Source organism: Plasmodium vivax, genomic scaffold (assembly GCF_000002415.2).
Source record: "Plasmodium vivax scf_7156 genomic scaffold, whole genome shotgun sequence".
Classification (NCBI taxonomy): domain Eukaryota; phylum Apicomplexa; class Aconoidasida; order Haemosporida; family Plasmodiidae; genus Plasmodium; species Plasmodium vivax.
This window is the reverse complement of record NW_001849952.1, coordinates 1-16,627: the sequence shown is the minus strand read 5'-3', so window position 1 is coordinate 16,627 and position 16,627 is coordinate 1. Positions and strand designations below refer to the sequence as shown.

The 16,627-nt window shown below is 20.4% G+C and overlaps 5 protein-coding genes across 5 annotated transcripts, besides 2 other annotated features; 2 read left to right on the top strand and 3 right to left on the bottom strand.

Moving 5' to 3' along the window:
• Positions 1–879: 879 nt before the first annotated feature.
• Positions 880–2,039, top strand: PVX_109795 (variable surface protein Vir33, putative; the record flags this gene model as incomplete). The annotated part of the gene is made up of 3 exons (XM_001608513.1): positions 880–906; positions 1,048–1,758; positions 1,872–2,039. 3 exons carry the CDS (start codon positions 880–882, stop codon positions 2,037–2,039), a joined length of 906 nt encoding a protein of 301 aa, XP_001608563.1.
• Positions 2,040–5,102: 3,063 nt separating this feature from the next.
• Positions 5,103–6,194, top strand: PVX_109790 (variable surface protein Vir34, putative; the record flags this gene model as incomplete). The annotated part of the gene is made up of 3 exons (XM_001608512.1): positions 5,103–5,147; positions 5,305–5,934; positions 6,054–6,194. 3 exons carry the CDS (start codon positions 5,103–5,105, stop codon positions 6,192–6,194), a joined length of 816 nt encoding a protein of 271 aa, XP_001608562.1.
• Positions 6,195–6,975: 781 nt separating this feature from the next.
• Positions 6,976–7,126: a microsatellite.
• Positions 7,127–7,882: 756 nt separating this feature from the next.
• PVX_109785 (variable surface protein Vir35, putative) lies at positions 7,883–8,785 on the bottom strand (the record flags this gene model as incomplete). Its single annotated transcript, XM_001608511.1, has 2 exons — positions 7,883–8,557; positions 8,675–8,785. 2 exons carry the CDS (start codon positions 8,783–8,785, stop codon positions 7,883–7,885), a joined length of 786 nt encoding a protein of 261 aa, XP_001608561.1.
• A 2,623-nt stretch (positions 8,786–11,408) lies between these two features.
• On the bottom strand, positions 11,409–12,366 carry PVX_109780 (variable surface protein Vir35, putative; the record flags this gene model as incomplete). The annotated part of the gene is made up of 2 exons (XM_001608510.1): positions 11,409–12,122; positions 12,280–12,366. The coding sequence occupies 2 exons, from the start codon at positions 12,364–12,366 to the stop codon at positions 11,409–11,411; spliced, it is 801 nt and encodes a 266-aa protein (XP_001608560.1).
• Positions 12,367–14,098: 1,732 nt separating this feature from the next.
• Positions 14,099–14,181: a microsatellite.
• A 1,462-nt stretch (positions 14,182–15,643) lies between these two features.
• PVX_109778 (variable surface protein Vir, putative) lies at positions 15,644–16,574 on the bottom strand (the record flags this gene model as incomplete). Its single annotated transcript, XM_001608509.1, has 3 exons — positions 15,644–15,903; positions 15,982–16,333; positions 16,464–16,574. Coding segments are annotated over 3 exons (723 nt in total), but the record flags the coding sequence as incomplete, so codon positions are not given.
• Between the last annotated feature and the right edge of the window lie 53 nt (positions 16,575–16,627).

Here is a 16,627-nt window from a genome sequence, read left to right as displayed (position 1 = left end):
TACAAAAAAGCGAAAAAATATATATGTTATATAATTTTTATATAATATATTTATAAAATTACAAATCCTATTAATATATCCATTTATTCTTGTGAAACTTTTTTGATATATTTTTTTCTGGATAGTATGTAACACCTCAATAAAAAAAAGTATATTATATAATGCAAATACTATTAATTTTTAATATAAATTTTAATATTATTAATGTATAAACATTTTAGTGATATATAAAGAAGATACTCTATGCCAAGGATCCAATAGAGTAAATAAAAATACATTTCTCCCCAATAAAATATATATCGTTATTAATTAGCTTAGATTTTTATGTGTTCTATCAAATACAACTGTTTTATTATTAACTTCATTATGAATTTTAATATAATTAAAAAATTATTATATATGTAAACACATAAAAAGATTTAATATCATTTATTTATAAATATATATAAGCTGCATATGAATGAATATTTTGTTGAAGCTTTTCAATAGTATATCACTATACGCAGTAATAGAAGATTTATTTGTAAGGTATAAGTTAAATGATATCTTTTCTTATATATTTCCTAATCACATAATCATTATTTACATAATATTTCAATATTTTAATATTCAATTAATATTACGATTATCTTTTTAAATTTTACAAAACGTAAATACAGAATAGTTTATTTCATCATAAAAAATGTAGCAAATTATATTTTTCTTAGAAAATGATCGAAAAAATAGGTGTATGATAAGTGACATTTAACGTCATAGAATAAATTTTATTTCATATTTCCTATTTCTTATAAAATATATAATATTATATTTATATATTACATACATCTTTTATACATATAATATAAAATAATTTTGTACTTATTTCCATTCTAAAAAGCAATGGAACCTCCTGTTGGGGATGAAGAAGTATAAATATTTTTTTAAATATATCCATTATTACATATATTTTTTTAAACGTACACTGTTATATTTACTCAAACTGAATTCATTTTATAAGAAATAAAATGTCACAGTTCTACATATAATCGATCATACTTTTATTATTAGTATAATTTAGATGAAATTTTTCCTACGTATAAACTCGATTATGAAAGCGTGACCAAAAATTTTGATAGTGGATATATAGGAGATTGCAGCATTATAAGTCAAAAATTTCATAATGATGAGGAAAATAAATTCGTAAACCCCTGTCTAAAGTTCATACACTATTTAAAATATATAAAAAAAAATCTTTCTATTGTTGATAAAAAAAAAAGTTGTAAATACTTCAACTACATGCTAATGTATGAACTTCAAAAAATTGACAATTCTTTTGAAAGAACAAACGAATGTTACAACACAATGATTAATGAATACTCGAATAAAACTCACGGAATTGATATATGCAAGGGCAATATAGAAGAATTTAATAAAGTTATTTTTGACAAATTCCAAAAAATAGATTCATTATATGATATTTTTTATAAATTTACTAGTACCCAAGAGGAGGGGGGTAGTGAAAAATGCGATTTAGGTAAAAAGTGTAGTGAACAATATTATACTCTAATAAACATATGCGATCAAAATAGTAATATAGGTTTCTGTATGGCCTTAGATAAATTCAGAGATTCTTATAATTTTCATATGAAAAATGAATCCGAGTGTGATAAAGTCCCTAGATACCTATATTCCCCCTTTGGGACGGAAAGGCGCCGTACATTTTCTATTTCGCTTATTACAATGTTTGCAATGTCAACAATATTGTTCATTGTATATAAGGTTAACGGTATTTTATTATAAAAATGTAAACACTAAACGACAATTTACTGTACTCATCTGCCAAATATATATAAAATAATTACATTCAATAATTTATATTTTTTTTATAATAGTTTACCCCAGTTTATTCTTGGTTGCACTCTATATTAAGGAAGAAAAGTAAAATTCGAAATGATCTATACGAAGAATCCCGCAATTTAAAAAATAATGATAACATAAAAAAAAATAATTCGAAAAACAGTCCATTGAATATACAGTATCATTCTTCAGAAAATACATAATTCCATTTTTACATCAAAGAATAACAGCTTTCAGATAACTATCATACTTTCAAGAAGAAAATAAATGAATATCAATTACTATAAAAAAATATACAATAATATAATGTTATTACAGTTTATTATTATTATTCACAATAATACTAATAAATTTCAATCTATATGAAACAAAATAATAGATGAAATATTAATACATTCGTATTTATATATCAAACTAAACACATAATTCATGATAATTTATAACAATTAAATAATTAGGTATCAGGTTTATTCTTATGCATAACACTAAATATATTAATATTTTATTCATATACAAATTATTCATTTAAAAATTAACATGTTCCTTTGTTTTCATTTTCCCTTTCCCACTTGAAACCTTTCGTATATTACAACTTTTATGCAGATATAAATATTCACAGAAAATATAAAGATAAGTAATATAAAGAAAAATGCAGTATTAAGTCTTTCAAATATTTTCGTAGTTCATTGTTTAGCATGAATAATAGCATGACAAGCACAACTTCCAAAATTATCATTCTTACAACACTGTACTAAAGGTAGGCCACCTATATCACAAAATAATATAAGAAATGTTGGCCCAAGTATTGGAAGAAAAGGAACGAAAAAAAAATTATAAAAAGATTAATACTATTCTGAATTATATCTTCAAGATTATCCTAATAAATCATATTATAAAATGTATTTTCCTCACAATGATCATCCAACTTGGCTAATCCCTTTTTTTTAACACATATATACTTATAAACATTCATATAAGCGTCCACGTTATACGATTCTTATTTTATATACTGATAATACATTTATATATCATCTTATAATTTGTTTTTTTTCCTTATTTACATTATTATCTAATAATAAATCCTCCATTCTTGGAGGTTGTAAGTCCTTTTCTATAACACTTTCTGCTTATATTATGTTAAAACTAAAATTAAGTTCTCTATAATTTCTATAATTATTTTTCTTTTTTAAATATTCTATATAGAAGAATATTTTTTTTATTATTTTATCCCACTTCCTTAAAGCGTACACCATAAAATAATAAAATATTATATTTTTATAATTTCTACTAAAACAATATATTTCTCTATTTTCTTAATAATATTCATTTAAAACGATATTATACATTATTTTATCTTGATGAATTTTAATTAGCATCATGTTATAAATTGCTTTCTATACTTAGCATATTTTGGTGCATGCGTTCGGAATCAACAAATAATAAATTGTTGTCACTCTGTTGAAGGGAACTATTTTTTTTCCTTCCCATTTTAGTACTTATACACAACACAGCAAATGTCAATTAATATATTTAGGAAAAATAAAAAGCATAAATAATGCAGTCATAATTATAATGATGTTCTTTTAAAATAATAAGCTATTATAACTAAAGTATTATTATTATGTTTATAAATGTATTTTTTAATTATTTTAAACTTATGTAATAATTTCAGAAAAATCCCCACAGCCGAAAATAGAAATAAAATGAAAGCAAAAAATTCAGAAAAAAAAAAATCTTAAATTTTAATCTCTTTAGTTTCTCATGATATTTATGGTATAGCTTTTCTTTTTAATGACTCACATACATTCTTCTTCATATATTATCATTATTTTTATTCGATAATTCTAATCACGTGCTTTTTCAGCTCTGGAAAATATCATATTATACGGTATTAATGAACAAAAATGAGCAATTTTCAGAAATAAAATTTTATGCACTACATTGATTAGCATTTTCCTTATATTGGCTTAAATTATCTTTAAAATAACATAATTAACGTAAAAAATAAAGAATCATCGAAATTTTCAATATTTAATAATCTTTAAATATATCACAATTTTAACATTAGTTAGATTCTATTTCTTTCTTTTCATTTCCTTAAATTATTATATTCGGTAATCTCAGGAACATTGCATTCGTAATACGAAATATTATTTAACTTAAAAACATTGAAATTTTTCTACACACGAAGAAACACCTCGATAATTTTATTTTTATTAATTTTATGCTTCTAATAAAAATTTATTACTTTATCTTGCAGCAAGTAAATCAAACTTCTACCCCGACTTATTTATTCATATAATTATCACTACTTATAAGCTCAGAAGCTTCTGAATTTCTCATTAATTGATAACAAAAATTTTTTAACAAATTATATTTTCTTTATTTCCTTTAAATTTATAATACAATTGCATTTACTGTAAAAATTAACTTGATTATTCAAAAAAACTTCAATTTTATATGATTCTAAACCTTCTTTTAAAGCATTAACTTGAAACTTACATAATACATTAAAATCAATATCAATGCAATAAAAAACTGAACATAACACAAATATCTTATTTATTTTTTTTAAATGAATTATTTTTTATCTATTTGTATTATATTATACGTATTACTTTATAGTAATTATTTTTTTCTTTTTTACAAATACAAGAATTATACATTAAATACATTAACGATTTCGCTTTGGTGCTATATTCTAATGTGTAAATATAGCAATACTAATTTTAATTTTTGCTTAAATTCACAAACAAAATAGATCATTAAAAAAAGTATGTAGAGAGAAAAACCTACATTACTATTATTATTTGTAATTTCCATGTTTTAACTTTTTGTTATTTATATTATAAAAATAAATAATAATCAATTTAAATTTTTATAAATAATTCATTTATACTTATATTCATATATTTGATCGGGTAATTTCACATAGAAAGAGTTCTTACAAAGTGAACACTATTGTAAAATTATATTGTAAAGAACTAAATGCTTATTAATAATTACCTTCTTTAATACAAAAGATTCTTATTATATAAAAAAAAGTAATAACCGTATAATATTTTTTAATACCAAAGTGGTTAGATAATAAATGATAATTTTTGTTCTTTGCAGTAATTTAATATTTTTTTCTATATTTTATCATACTCTGTAAAGATATATATACTATTTAAGTCTTTTACTTATGATAAATGCAACTGCCTAATCATAAATATTTTTAATTGAATAAAATATAGCTACTTTAATTTTATAAATAGCTTCTAAAAATGGCATGTGAATGTCCAACGCCAAAAGAGGCAGATAGTAAAAATGTAATTTTAACGTTTATATTTGATAATCAGCAATTATACATAAAGCGACCTTCACAATATTCATTAATTAGTTAAGGAAATATAATATTATGTTATGTTATATTTCAAAATTTATACATATATATTTTTTTTTTTCTTCGTTTTTCTTATCATTTAGAATAAATTCTTTGTAGATTGTAGTGCTAAGGTCTTTGAATCATTTCGTCAACAATTTGATCGTGTAACTGGCGAATATTTGAAATATATTAATGAAATTAATGATCCACTCTTACGACACATTCTTATTTATTTTGTACAATATTACATAGATGGGTATCATTATTATCGTGAGAGTGATCTTTCTCACAGAAGCGAAGCTTGCAAATATATCAATCGATGGTTATACGAAAAAAAAGATTTATTCACGTATGGTGAGCTGTGTGCAAAAAAAATGTATTTGTGGGAAAATAAAATAAAAACTCTTTGGGAAAAGTTGAAAAATGAACACACTGTTCCAGACGGAAATAAAAATAAGCCATGGTGCGATAAAATTGATTATATACTAAAAACCAAATATCCTCAAGTATTGACCCCACTTAATTGTGAAGAAAACACTTCTCAAGAATCCAGTAGCACATTTGTTTCCCCTCTATCATTTACGGAGAGATGCGAATGTTCTCAAAATCCAGTTCATGAGATTCCCTCGCAACCAGTTCAACCCCCAGAAACGGATCGAACTAAGAATCTTGCGGTTACATCAGGTTTTACAGCAGCTGGAACACTTGGCACCTTATTTTTTTTATATAGGGTAATTAATAAACAATAATTTTAAATAACTTCTATAAACATATCTATATAATTTTCATATATATATCATAATTAAAATCTGTTATCATTAAATAATTGATTTCCTTCATTCTACAACAGTTTACCCCAATGATGTCCTGGTTCAGAAGGCCAGGTATGAATAATGTAGGAACAGATCTATATATGAATCCAGGAGGCGCAGAAAGTTTCTTAAGTATGCAGCAAGATAATGGTAGTAATAATCTATTTTACCATCCATAAGTCTATTAAAGTTATTTAAAACTATTCTATATCATAGACCAATTAAAATAAAGAAATAACCTCAATTTTTTCCTAAAAAAATAGGGTAACAAAACACGTAATATTTTATGTAAAATATCATATATTATTATATATTTTATAATAAAGAGAATCTCTATATACTGTGAGCTATTTTTTATTTATATTACTAATTAAATTATAATATATAAATGAAATACACCAAATAAAATGGTCATATATAATAATTAATTGAAATAACACTTATACACATATATAGTTAGTAAACGCGTACATTTGAAGCATTCAACATACTGTTATTTCTTACATTATTATATATCTAAAAATACATGGAGAAAAAATTATAATCATTATGCTTAATTCTTATAAATAGGGAAAAGAAATATATTTTGGGCGAATCTCCATTCAACAAACCTATTTAATATAAGAAGTAATAAGATAGAATTCTTAGAATTTTAATAAGAATTATTCAATGGAGTATGTTATACTAGTTTCTATAACAAATATTTAATGTTAATTTTTTATATGGATAATTATATTTTATAAATTTGCATATTAATTTATTATTATTTATATTCTTAATGGATAATTTAATATATTGTATTATATATATTATATAACATCTACTTATTTTATAATAGGTTATATATATATTTTAATCTTTTTATATATAATGCTATATTTTTAATCGTGATATACTTTATTTTAATTTAATGAAATATACCTGCTTGTTAATGATTTTTTTATTCTAATATATACATTTTTATCAATAAAACGAAACATATCCTTTTATTTACGAGATAAATTATTATACAATTATTCAAATAATTCAATTAATTTAATAACATTAATTAGTACTTTTATTAAGACAAATGTTTTATACATATTTTTAATCAAAGGAAAAAATCACACTCACATGTCCTTCTATAATATACATTAATAAGCTTTATTTAGAGAAATTTACCAAAAAGCGTTCTTTTCATTATTGAGATAAAAAATATAGCACACTTTTTTGTATTGATTTAAATTTAAAACCATTTATAGTGTGTTTTAAATATGTTTTATATTTTTCACATAAATCAGATGAGTAAATTATAATATATTTTCTATATATGCTAGTTTATATATATATTTACAAATATAACGATGTTTCACATTTTATATTATACATATATATAAAAAAATGAAAATTTTTTAATCACACATTTCATACTTTTTTATAAAATAAATGTTTAAGTAAAAAGAAGAAACATATAACTACAATAACAAGTATGAACTAATAAGTGTGTTCAAGATAATTTACAAATATGAATTTAAGTAAAACTTTACGAATAATTAAAACATTTAGGACATATAATCTTGATATATAATTCTTTACAAATATTTTTATTATACAAAATATATGAATATTTTTACAATAATAAATTCTCGATTTATATATTAAAAAATATTACAATCATATATGTACTGTAAATATTATTTACGCTATCCTTTCAAGTGAATTTAATAATATAAAATACAGAGAAAAAATGAAACTTTCTAAAATAGTTAAACTGGTATAATTTTTAGCCTTTTATATCAGAAAATTTTTTCACATTGATTTGAACTTATTAAACTTATTATATAAAAAATATTTATATTAAATACTATCACTAAATATATTACCTATACTAGTTTATTTTAAAAATTTCTTTACAAAAGCAGATATATTCTTTTCTATTCATTTTTCCTTTTCCCGTTTTTAATTTTTCATATTTTACTGCTTTAATGAAGATGTAAATAATAGTTAATATAAATATAGTACAATATATTGAGAAAAATGATTCATTTAAATAAGGTATTATAGTTCCCAACACTCCTAGACTGCTTGGTAATACCTTCACTTCAGCCCATGCTAATATAGAAACTATTAATCCAAGCAAAGAAAATAAAGAAAAGAAGATAATTTTATATCCATATTTTTTAAGTATTATATTTTTAAATGATTTTTTATCATAATTTCCATTTTCAGCAAGTTTATGTATTTTATCAATATTGTTGAATATTTTTTTTTCGAAATAGCAATCTAATTTTTCTAATCCTTTTTTTTTTGCATAAGTATTTTTTAAATTTTTCCTATAAGAATACATATGATTTGAACTATTTTTTTTTAATCTTCTATATATTGATGTATCTTCAGATTCATTTTTTAATTCATTACTTTCATAGTTTTGAGATATACCTTCTTTTATATTATTCTGTTCAAATCCAATCTCCAATTCAGTTATTGACAATAAACGATGCACCCCTATTCCGTATGTACCATTTAGCTTGTGGATAGACTTCACATTTTCAATTGTATAACACTATAAAAGGAAATAAATTTTGAACATTTATAATATTAATAAATTAACGTCAAATTATATAAAATATATAACTTAAAAAAAATGGAATAATGATAATCTTAAAAATAATTATTATACTATATTATTGAAAAAGGCAAATATCCATATTAAAAGCAAAAACATTGAAATCTTAAAAAAATATGCAATATATAAAATTTTATTAATGAAGTTACTCTTTATTTTAGACATTTTTTCACTATTAAACAACATAATTGTATTTTTTTCTTCAAATTGTGATAAATAATACTTATACAATAAATTTTTTTTTGGTAATGGAAATTTTATATAAAGAATAATATATGAATAAATTATAAAAAAAAATTATAGATAGGAAATGTATCAAACAATGAAAATAATTTTTTCAGATTTATTTTATGGAATTTTCTACCAATCAACAATATTAAATAAAAAAATATTTAAATAAATTTTATTATTTTATAATCAAAAAATAATAACATAGTAAACTTTTTCAAATAAAAAAAAATAAATAATACAATAATATATGTAAATTTTTGTTCATTTTAGATATATGCGATATAAAATGTAGACTATCTGAATATCCCTATATTAACATTATAATTGTAGATGTAGCTGCCTTCTACATAATAATTCTATTTTGGTACCATAATTAATTTAAAATGATAATTATAATTAATATATATCCATTATTATAAATATATTATTACATGGAATATATTTTATTTATATGTATAAACTGTACGGGAGGAGGATCTTACTACATATAATGTATCCAATATAGATAAAAAAATCTATTTCTATTAAATACAATATTGTAATTAATATTTAAAAAAAATAAAAAAAATTAAATATATAAATCTTAGAAATCACATATCCCTTTTTATGTTCTTAGAATATTACAACTTAAATCATATTCGAAATTATCTTTGATAATTTTATGTAATAAATGTATAAATATTGCGAAATAAAAGAACAATTTTTTTTTTTTTTTAATTATTAAAGTTTTATTATACAAAATTATATAATGAAAAATAAAAATTATAAGAAACCAAAAAATATATACATAAAAAATTAAAGCTAATAATAATTTAGAAATATAGTATAAACATAAATTTCATAACTATAATTATTCATATTTTTACATTTTTATAATTCCGTTAGGTATTCATAATGATTCATTTATAATTTCCTTATAAATACAAACGGTTAGAAATATTCTTTAAATGGAAAATATGTAATTTAGCATATATTGTAATATAAATATATACAAAAATAACAGAAAAAACAATTAAATTATAGTTACAATTTTTTTGCCATATGCACCTCAACATGTATTATAACTCTACTTTAAGTGTTTAGTCAAAACTTTGTTATAACTATTTAAAAAATATATCTTACTTCACTTTTTTAATAATATTTATAAAAAGAAAAAATACATATATTATGAAATAGGAAAAATGCGTATTATACATAAAATATTATTTTTTAATTAAAAATATTATTATTTTATAATTAAGATAATAAATTATATATTACAAATTATTGTATACATATTTATTACCATATATATTAATGAACTTACACATATATATGCGCTTCTTCAAAATATTAAATCATTTGAATATTAAGCTGATATATTTTTTTATTGAATAAAAATAGTTTTAATCAACAAATTTATTAATAAACATATAAATTATATTTGTCTTTATTCACTCTTTTTATAACTCAAGGCATCTCACAAAATTAAATGTTTTCTGTCTACCTATTTAATATGGTAAATGTAATTATTTTATTATAAAAAATTTGTTTTTCTTTGTTTCTATATGATATTAAATAAGCATCTAATAATTTTATGTCATTACATGTACAATCCCATTTACCCCCAAATAATACGTAAAAGGTGAGAACCTATAACTTTACAAGGTTCCCACAATCGTTAGGTTTTATATGCGAATATATATAATTAGGTTTATTCTATTTTCATTATTTATATTAATATTTAAAAAATAATATTTGTTATATTATTAAAAATAATTAATTTATTATTCATTTAATGTACGTTAAAAAATTATATGTATTAATATAAAAAAAATAATTTTAATATTAATAATATGATTTAGCTTCCATAGAACTAAAAATATTATAACTCACAAGTATCAAACATACATGAAAAACACATATTTACTGAGAAAATTTATAATTACCATAATTTATTTTATTATTTTTCTCTAAAAAATATAATTCATTCTAGGGTTTTTAAAAAGAAATTCAAAATATAATACCAGAAATTTATTAAATTTCATCAAAATATATACATCATAATAATAAAATTCACTGTAATACAAGCAAAATTAAAACACAAACATATGTATATCTTTAATATTGTACAATGTATAAAAATTAAAATCCCTTTATTTAACAAATACTGGCTCATCAATTCAAAGAAATATTCTTTATTTGTACATATATTAAATATATAATACACACTCATAAATTAAGTACAAATGCAACTAATTATATTTCCGTATTTTCACTATATAAAAAATATATATTTAAAAATAGATAGTAAAACCATATCAAAATACAAAAATACATGAATTACATTAAACATAGATATTGCTCTTATATAGTTAAAAAAAACTCATTGCTAAAAAGGGGTAACAAGTAAATCTAGGAAAAATGTAAAAATTCTAAGAATAGGTAAATGTAAATATTACATAATTTAATATATTATATAAATTAGATTTATTATTTTATTTGTAAATGAAAATACAATGTCTACAATAATATATTTTCTGCATAATATTTTTAACCTATTCAAATATATATACGTTTAAAAGAGACTCTTAGTAAAATAATAATATTCCTTTAAACTCATTTTATCTCTACCTTCTTTTAATTTTTTGTACTTTATAACTTTTACAAGTACATATATAAGCACTAAAAGAAGAACAACAGATGATATGTACAAAAAAATATTATTCACTTGTGTAATTATTTCCCATGTTTTCTTATCTATGGAAACCTGTGTATAATCACCTATACTGTGATCAAAACTATTACCACCATGATGAGTGCAATCACTCAAACACAAGTATTTTACTATCGGACTATATTTATTAAATAATAAAGGTATTATTAATCCAAGAACTGGAACTAATGCAAATAAAATAAGGGGAATACAAAATTTTTTGTCAACTTTCTTATTAAAGGACTTTTTATCTTTCTGAAATTTAAGTGCAAGCTCGTCTATACGATCATACTTATCAAATATTTTTTTTTCACAATAACAATCTATTTTTCCTAAAACATTCTTTTTAGAATATCTTTGTTTATAATTTTTCCTATATAAGTCCAAATCGTTTAGTCCCTTTTTCTTTAGCTGTGCATATTTTGTCAAATCATCTGAAGTACTTTTGACATTGCTATACGGATCCCTTTCTAAAAATTTTGATCTGGTTTTTGAGCGATCTAACTCCTTTTTAGGTACATGTTTTGACAGTGATCTCTTGAACATTATGTTTGATGTTATTTCAACATTGTATACCTTTTCTAAATGTGTACTATGTTTATACTAGAAGAAAAGATATAAATGTCAGTGTTAGAATAAATAATATATGATTAAAAAATATTTTTAAATATATAAATATAGACATAAAATATAATAAAAATGCTATAGGTATACTTAAAATATTTTATTCTACCAAATTATTATAAGGATTATATATCCATATGAAAATTACACAAGCACAAATTTTAAAAAGATTATTCATTATTACGTTTCCTTTCATCTTATGATTCTTTAATTATTAGTTTTTTAATGTACGAACTAATAATATCATTTTATTTTACTTTTCTCGAACACGATTTTAATAATTAATTCTGATTGTTTATGATACTTGATATAAAAATAATTATGGGAAATATGAATGTAAAATATATATATTACAATTGAAAAAAAAATCAATATACCAATAAAGGGATATAATTAAGATCCTATTATATAGATCATTATAAAATTATATTTATATGAACAATGTTATGTTAAAATTAATTCAGGCAATATAAATATGCGATTTAATTTTATAAGAACAAAATAATAATAAATTTTTTTATTTATTATATTTTAAAAAGTGTATAATTTATTTCCTTTTGCATATATATGTAACATAGGGATAGAAACTATAAAAAAAGTTTATATACTTTTACCTATATACATTTATAGAATAATTATGCGTTATTCTGCTTCACAGTAATAATAGTAGCAATATGAATCTTAAATAAAATAAAATTTCTAGCTCTTTAAGTATTATTTATAATTATGATAAAATCATTGATTAGCGAATTCACATGCTGTGATAATAATAAGAACCTATAAAATAATATTCTAAAACTAAAAACTACCGCTTCTTATGAACATGAATATAAACAAAAAAAAATTCTGGAGTGTATCTACGAAACCAATCATTTTCATTAGTATTTTATTATATAATAATATTAGGGTATCTTTTATTACAATATGAAATCAAATAAATATAAAAATTCATTATTTTACTATGTATTTAGAATATAATTAGATTGACATTCTCAAACATTAATGTTTTATAGAAAAGAAATAAAATGTGGATTTTGCGTTAAGATTCCCGTTTATTCCAAAATATATAAGAATTATGAAAGAGTCTAAATTATTATGAAAACTACCCATATGTTAAGATGGAGAATAGAATGATATTTTTCTTAATCATTTCGTTATATCTTTATATTTCAGCGTATACAACCGTTAGGTTAGCTTAACCTATTATTAATAACCTTATATAAATAAACTAATGAAAACATAAATTAATAACAACCCTTAGGAAAATGACAAATTAAATCAAACAATATTTCACCTCACACAATATTAAATATAAGGGGCCATATGGTAATATCACTTTTAATTTTATTTTATATCCTAATAGGAGACTACATAATAATTTAATATTTTAACATAAATATTTTCTTTATATATATACATAAAATCTTATTTCTAGTATATTAAATTGAAGAATTAAAAACAGTAAAAATTTAAAAATTATATTTAGTTTTCAATAATTATTTGAAAAGGTTAACATTAATATACCAATAAAGCATAACATTGTATTGACAACATTTCTCTCATTAATGTTGATTTCCTGAATAACGAAAAAGAATGTCCATCCTCATTTTATGGCTCCATAATAATAATCTCAATAGTTGTTCAAGAATAAAAAAATAATTAACATTTTAATAAAAATAAATAATTTATACGCAATTTATATTATAAAACATATGATATAATATAATGTCTCATAACAAATGTACTAAAAAAAAATTAATATTTATATAATAATATATAAAGAACCTTGTAATTATTATATATATTTTTATATAATTTTATGCTCATTTTTGATAAGAAAAAGTGTACCCCATTTTTTTATGTACAAATATTCTTAAATAAAAAATAAATAATTCTTGTACTCATTATTCTTTTGAATATACATTTTATTTCCATATATATGGTTGCTAATATAAAATAATTTATCTTTTTTTTCGTATATATTCTAAAAAATATATTAATTCTTTTTGTTCAATATGTTAACATATAATTATTATTTTTAATTTTACGTAAATATTCTTTTATATTAATATTGTTAATACCAAAAAAAAATGATTATTTTTTATAAACCCCTTTTTTGTGCATTTTTTTTTCCAGAGCATCTTTTTTTTATGCGCAAAATATGGTGTTACAAAAAAAAAAAAAATTTATTTATTCTGTTAATGATCTTTATGTATTAATAAAATAAAGAAAAGAGTATTAGATATATAAATTAACATTATTAATTTTTTCTTGTAAATTTATATAATTTTTTATACATTGTATAATTTATTTTGTGCTCATTATTGCATTAATATATTTAATTTTTTTTTTTTAATTTATCAAACAGAAGCTATGCCCTTATTTGCACATGTTACAGAACTAATCTCGTATTGATGTTCATTAAAAAAAATATTTATATTCATTAATATGACTATAATATAAGCATAATGAATAGTTTTTTAATGTTATAAGAATATGTATATTAATATGCAATTTATATATGTTTTTCATTAAAATAATTGATGTATTCTTCTAGATATATGATTGATTATATATTAGTTGATATTCTTATATTACCTAAAGAAATATTATGTTTGTTAAAAAAATGCTACATTTATACATATATAGAGATCGTAATTTATAATCTAATATTCTTATAAGAATGTTACATATTCCATTTTATCTTTTAAATTGATATGATTATTTAGCTTAATTCTGTATGTACTTAAAAATTTATTTTAAGTTAAATATATTATTTATCTAGATATATTTATCTCATTAAAAATTTTCATAGGTAGACATATTTATAAATATACTGTTTAAATGATTTAAAAAATTGTTTACATAATATCCCACATTAAATACACAAATCAAAGGTGATTTAATAATTAATTTTAATAAAAGTATAAACATAAAACAAATAAAATATATTAAATATAAAATAAGGTCTCGTATTCTATATTGATGGATGTGAATTAAGACTAGGTAATAAGAAAGAATGTATTACGGTCAGATAATAAAAAAATGGATAATTCAATTTCAAAAAAATTCGCATATGTATATTAATATTAAGACAGAATTATACTTATATATAAACTATATAATTATACTATTATTTCTTCATTCTTTAAACGTACAAAGTCAAACAAAAAAAGGAAAATTATATTATGACTCAAATTTATACAAAACACTAACATATTCCATACTTCATATTTTGAGCTGCAAAGAAAATTCATATTATAAGTACATAAAATACAAAGGAAATACTCGAATTCACATAAATGTTATGTCCATACATTTCATAATTATGTCGGAACAAGTTTAGTATTGACATCGACTTATAGAGAATAGTACATATTTAAGATCATATTTTACGTAATATATATAGATACATTATTGATAATAATTTATTACAACCTTGTAATTACAGGAATTTTATCGATTTCATATAATTATTTTAACATTCCTGCTCTTATCCTATCATATTTCAAAATTTTTATATACGTATAAATAATGAATGCCAAAATAATAAAAATTGTTATAAAAAGATATATATATTTTAAATAAGGGTCTTTAATATCGACCTTTTCGCAAGCGTCATGTTTTAAGCAATCTTTATTAAATGTATCAGAACTAACAGTGCCATTATATTTACATTTAGAAAAATCATCTCCATGTACCTTTTTGATAAGTAATTCAGGTATTTTTAACGCTAATATAGGAAGTAAGGATAATAATATTAAAGGTAAACCATACTTTGAGCATATAATACTTACAATTTTGCTCTTACTGGAATTCTTACGTTCAACAAGTTTTTTTATCTTGTTAAATTTGTTAAATAATACTCTCTCATAATAACAATCCAATTTTTTTAATCCTCTTTTTTTAGAATATCTCTTTTTATAACTTTTTAAATAGTCATCCATATAATTTGTTCTACTTTGTTTTAACTGTTCAAATGTATTATTATTCCCTTTGTCATTCACTAATTTGAAATTATCTCTGTTATATGATACTTTATTTTGCAATCCTCTGGTTGGCATCTCATGTTCATATACATGCTTTGCCAATAATCTATGAGCTCTTATATCTAATGATATATTCACTTTGTTCCCATTTTCTATAGTTTTACTAGGTACATTCTAAAAAAAAAATTATATTTTTATTTTATAATTAAAATAAATCCATGACGATAAATTAAAATAAGGAAAGATAATAATAGTAATATATGTTGTAATGGTATTATTTAGCATTCATTAATAATAATTTTACCTCATGTTTTGTACACTGATATATCCAAGATAAAATAATAAATGTAACAATTTTAGTGAAAAAAATGATCTTTGTATTATGATTAATGTTAGTGTTTTTTATTATTGCCATTTTAAATGAATATAAAAACTAATTATATAATATACAGATAAAACTGGACAACT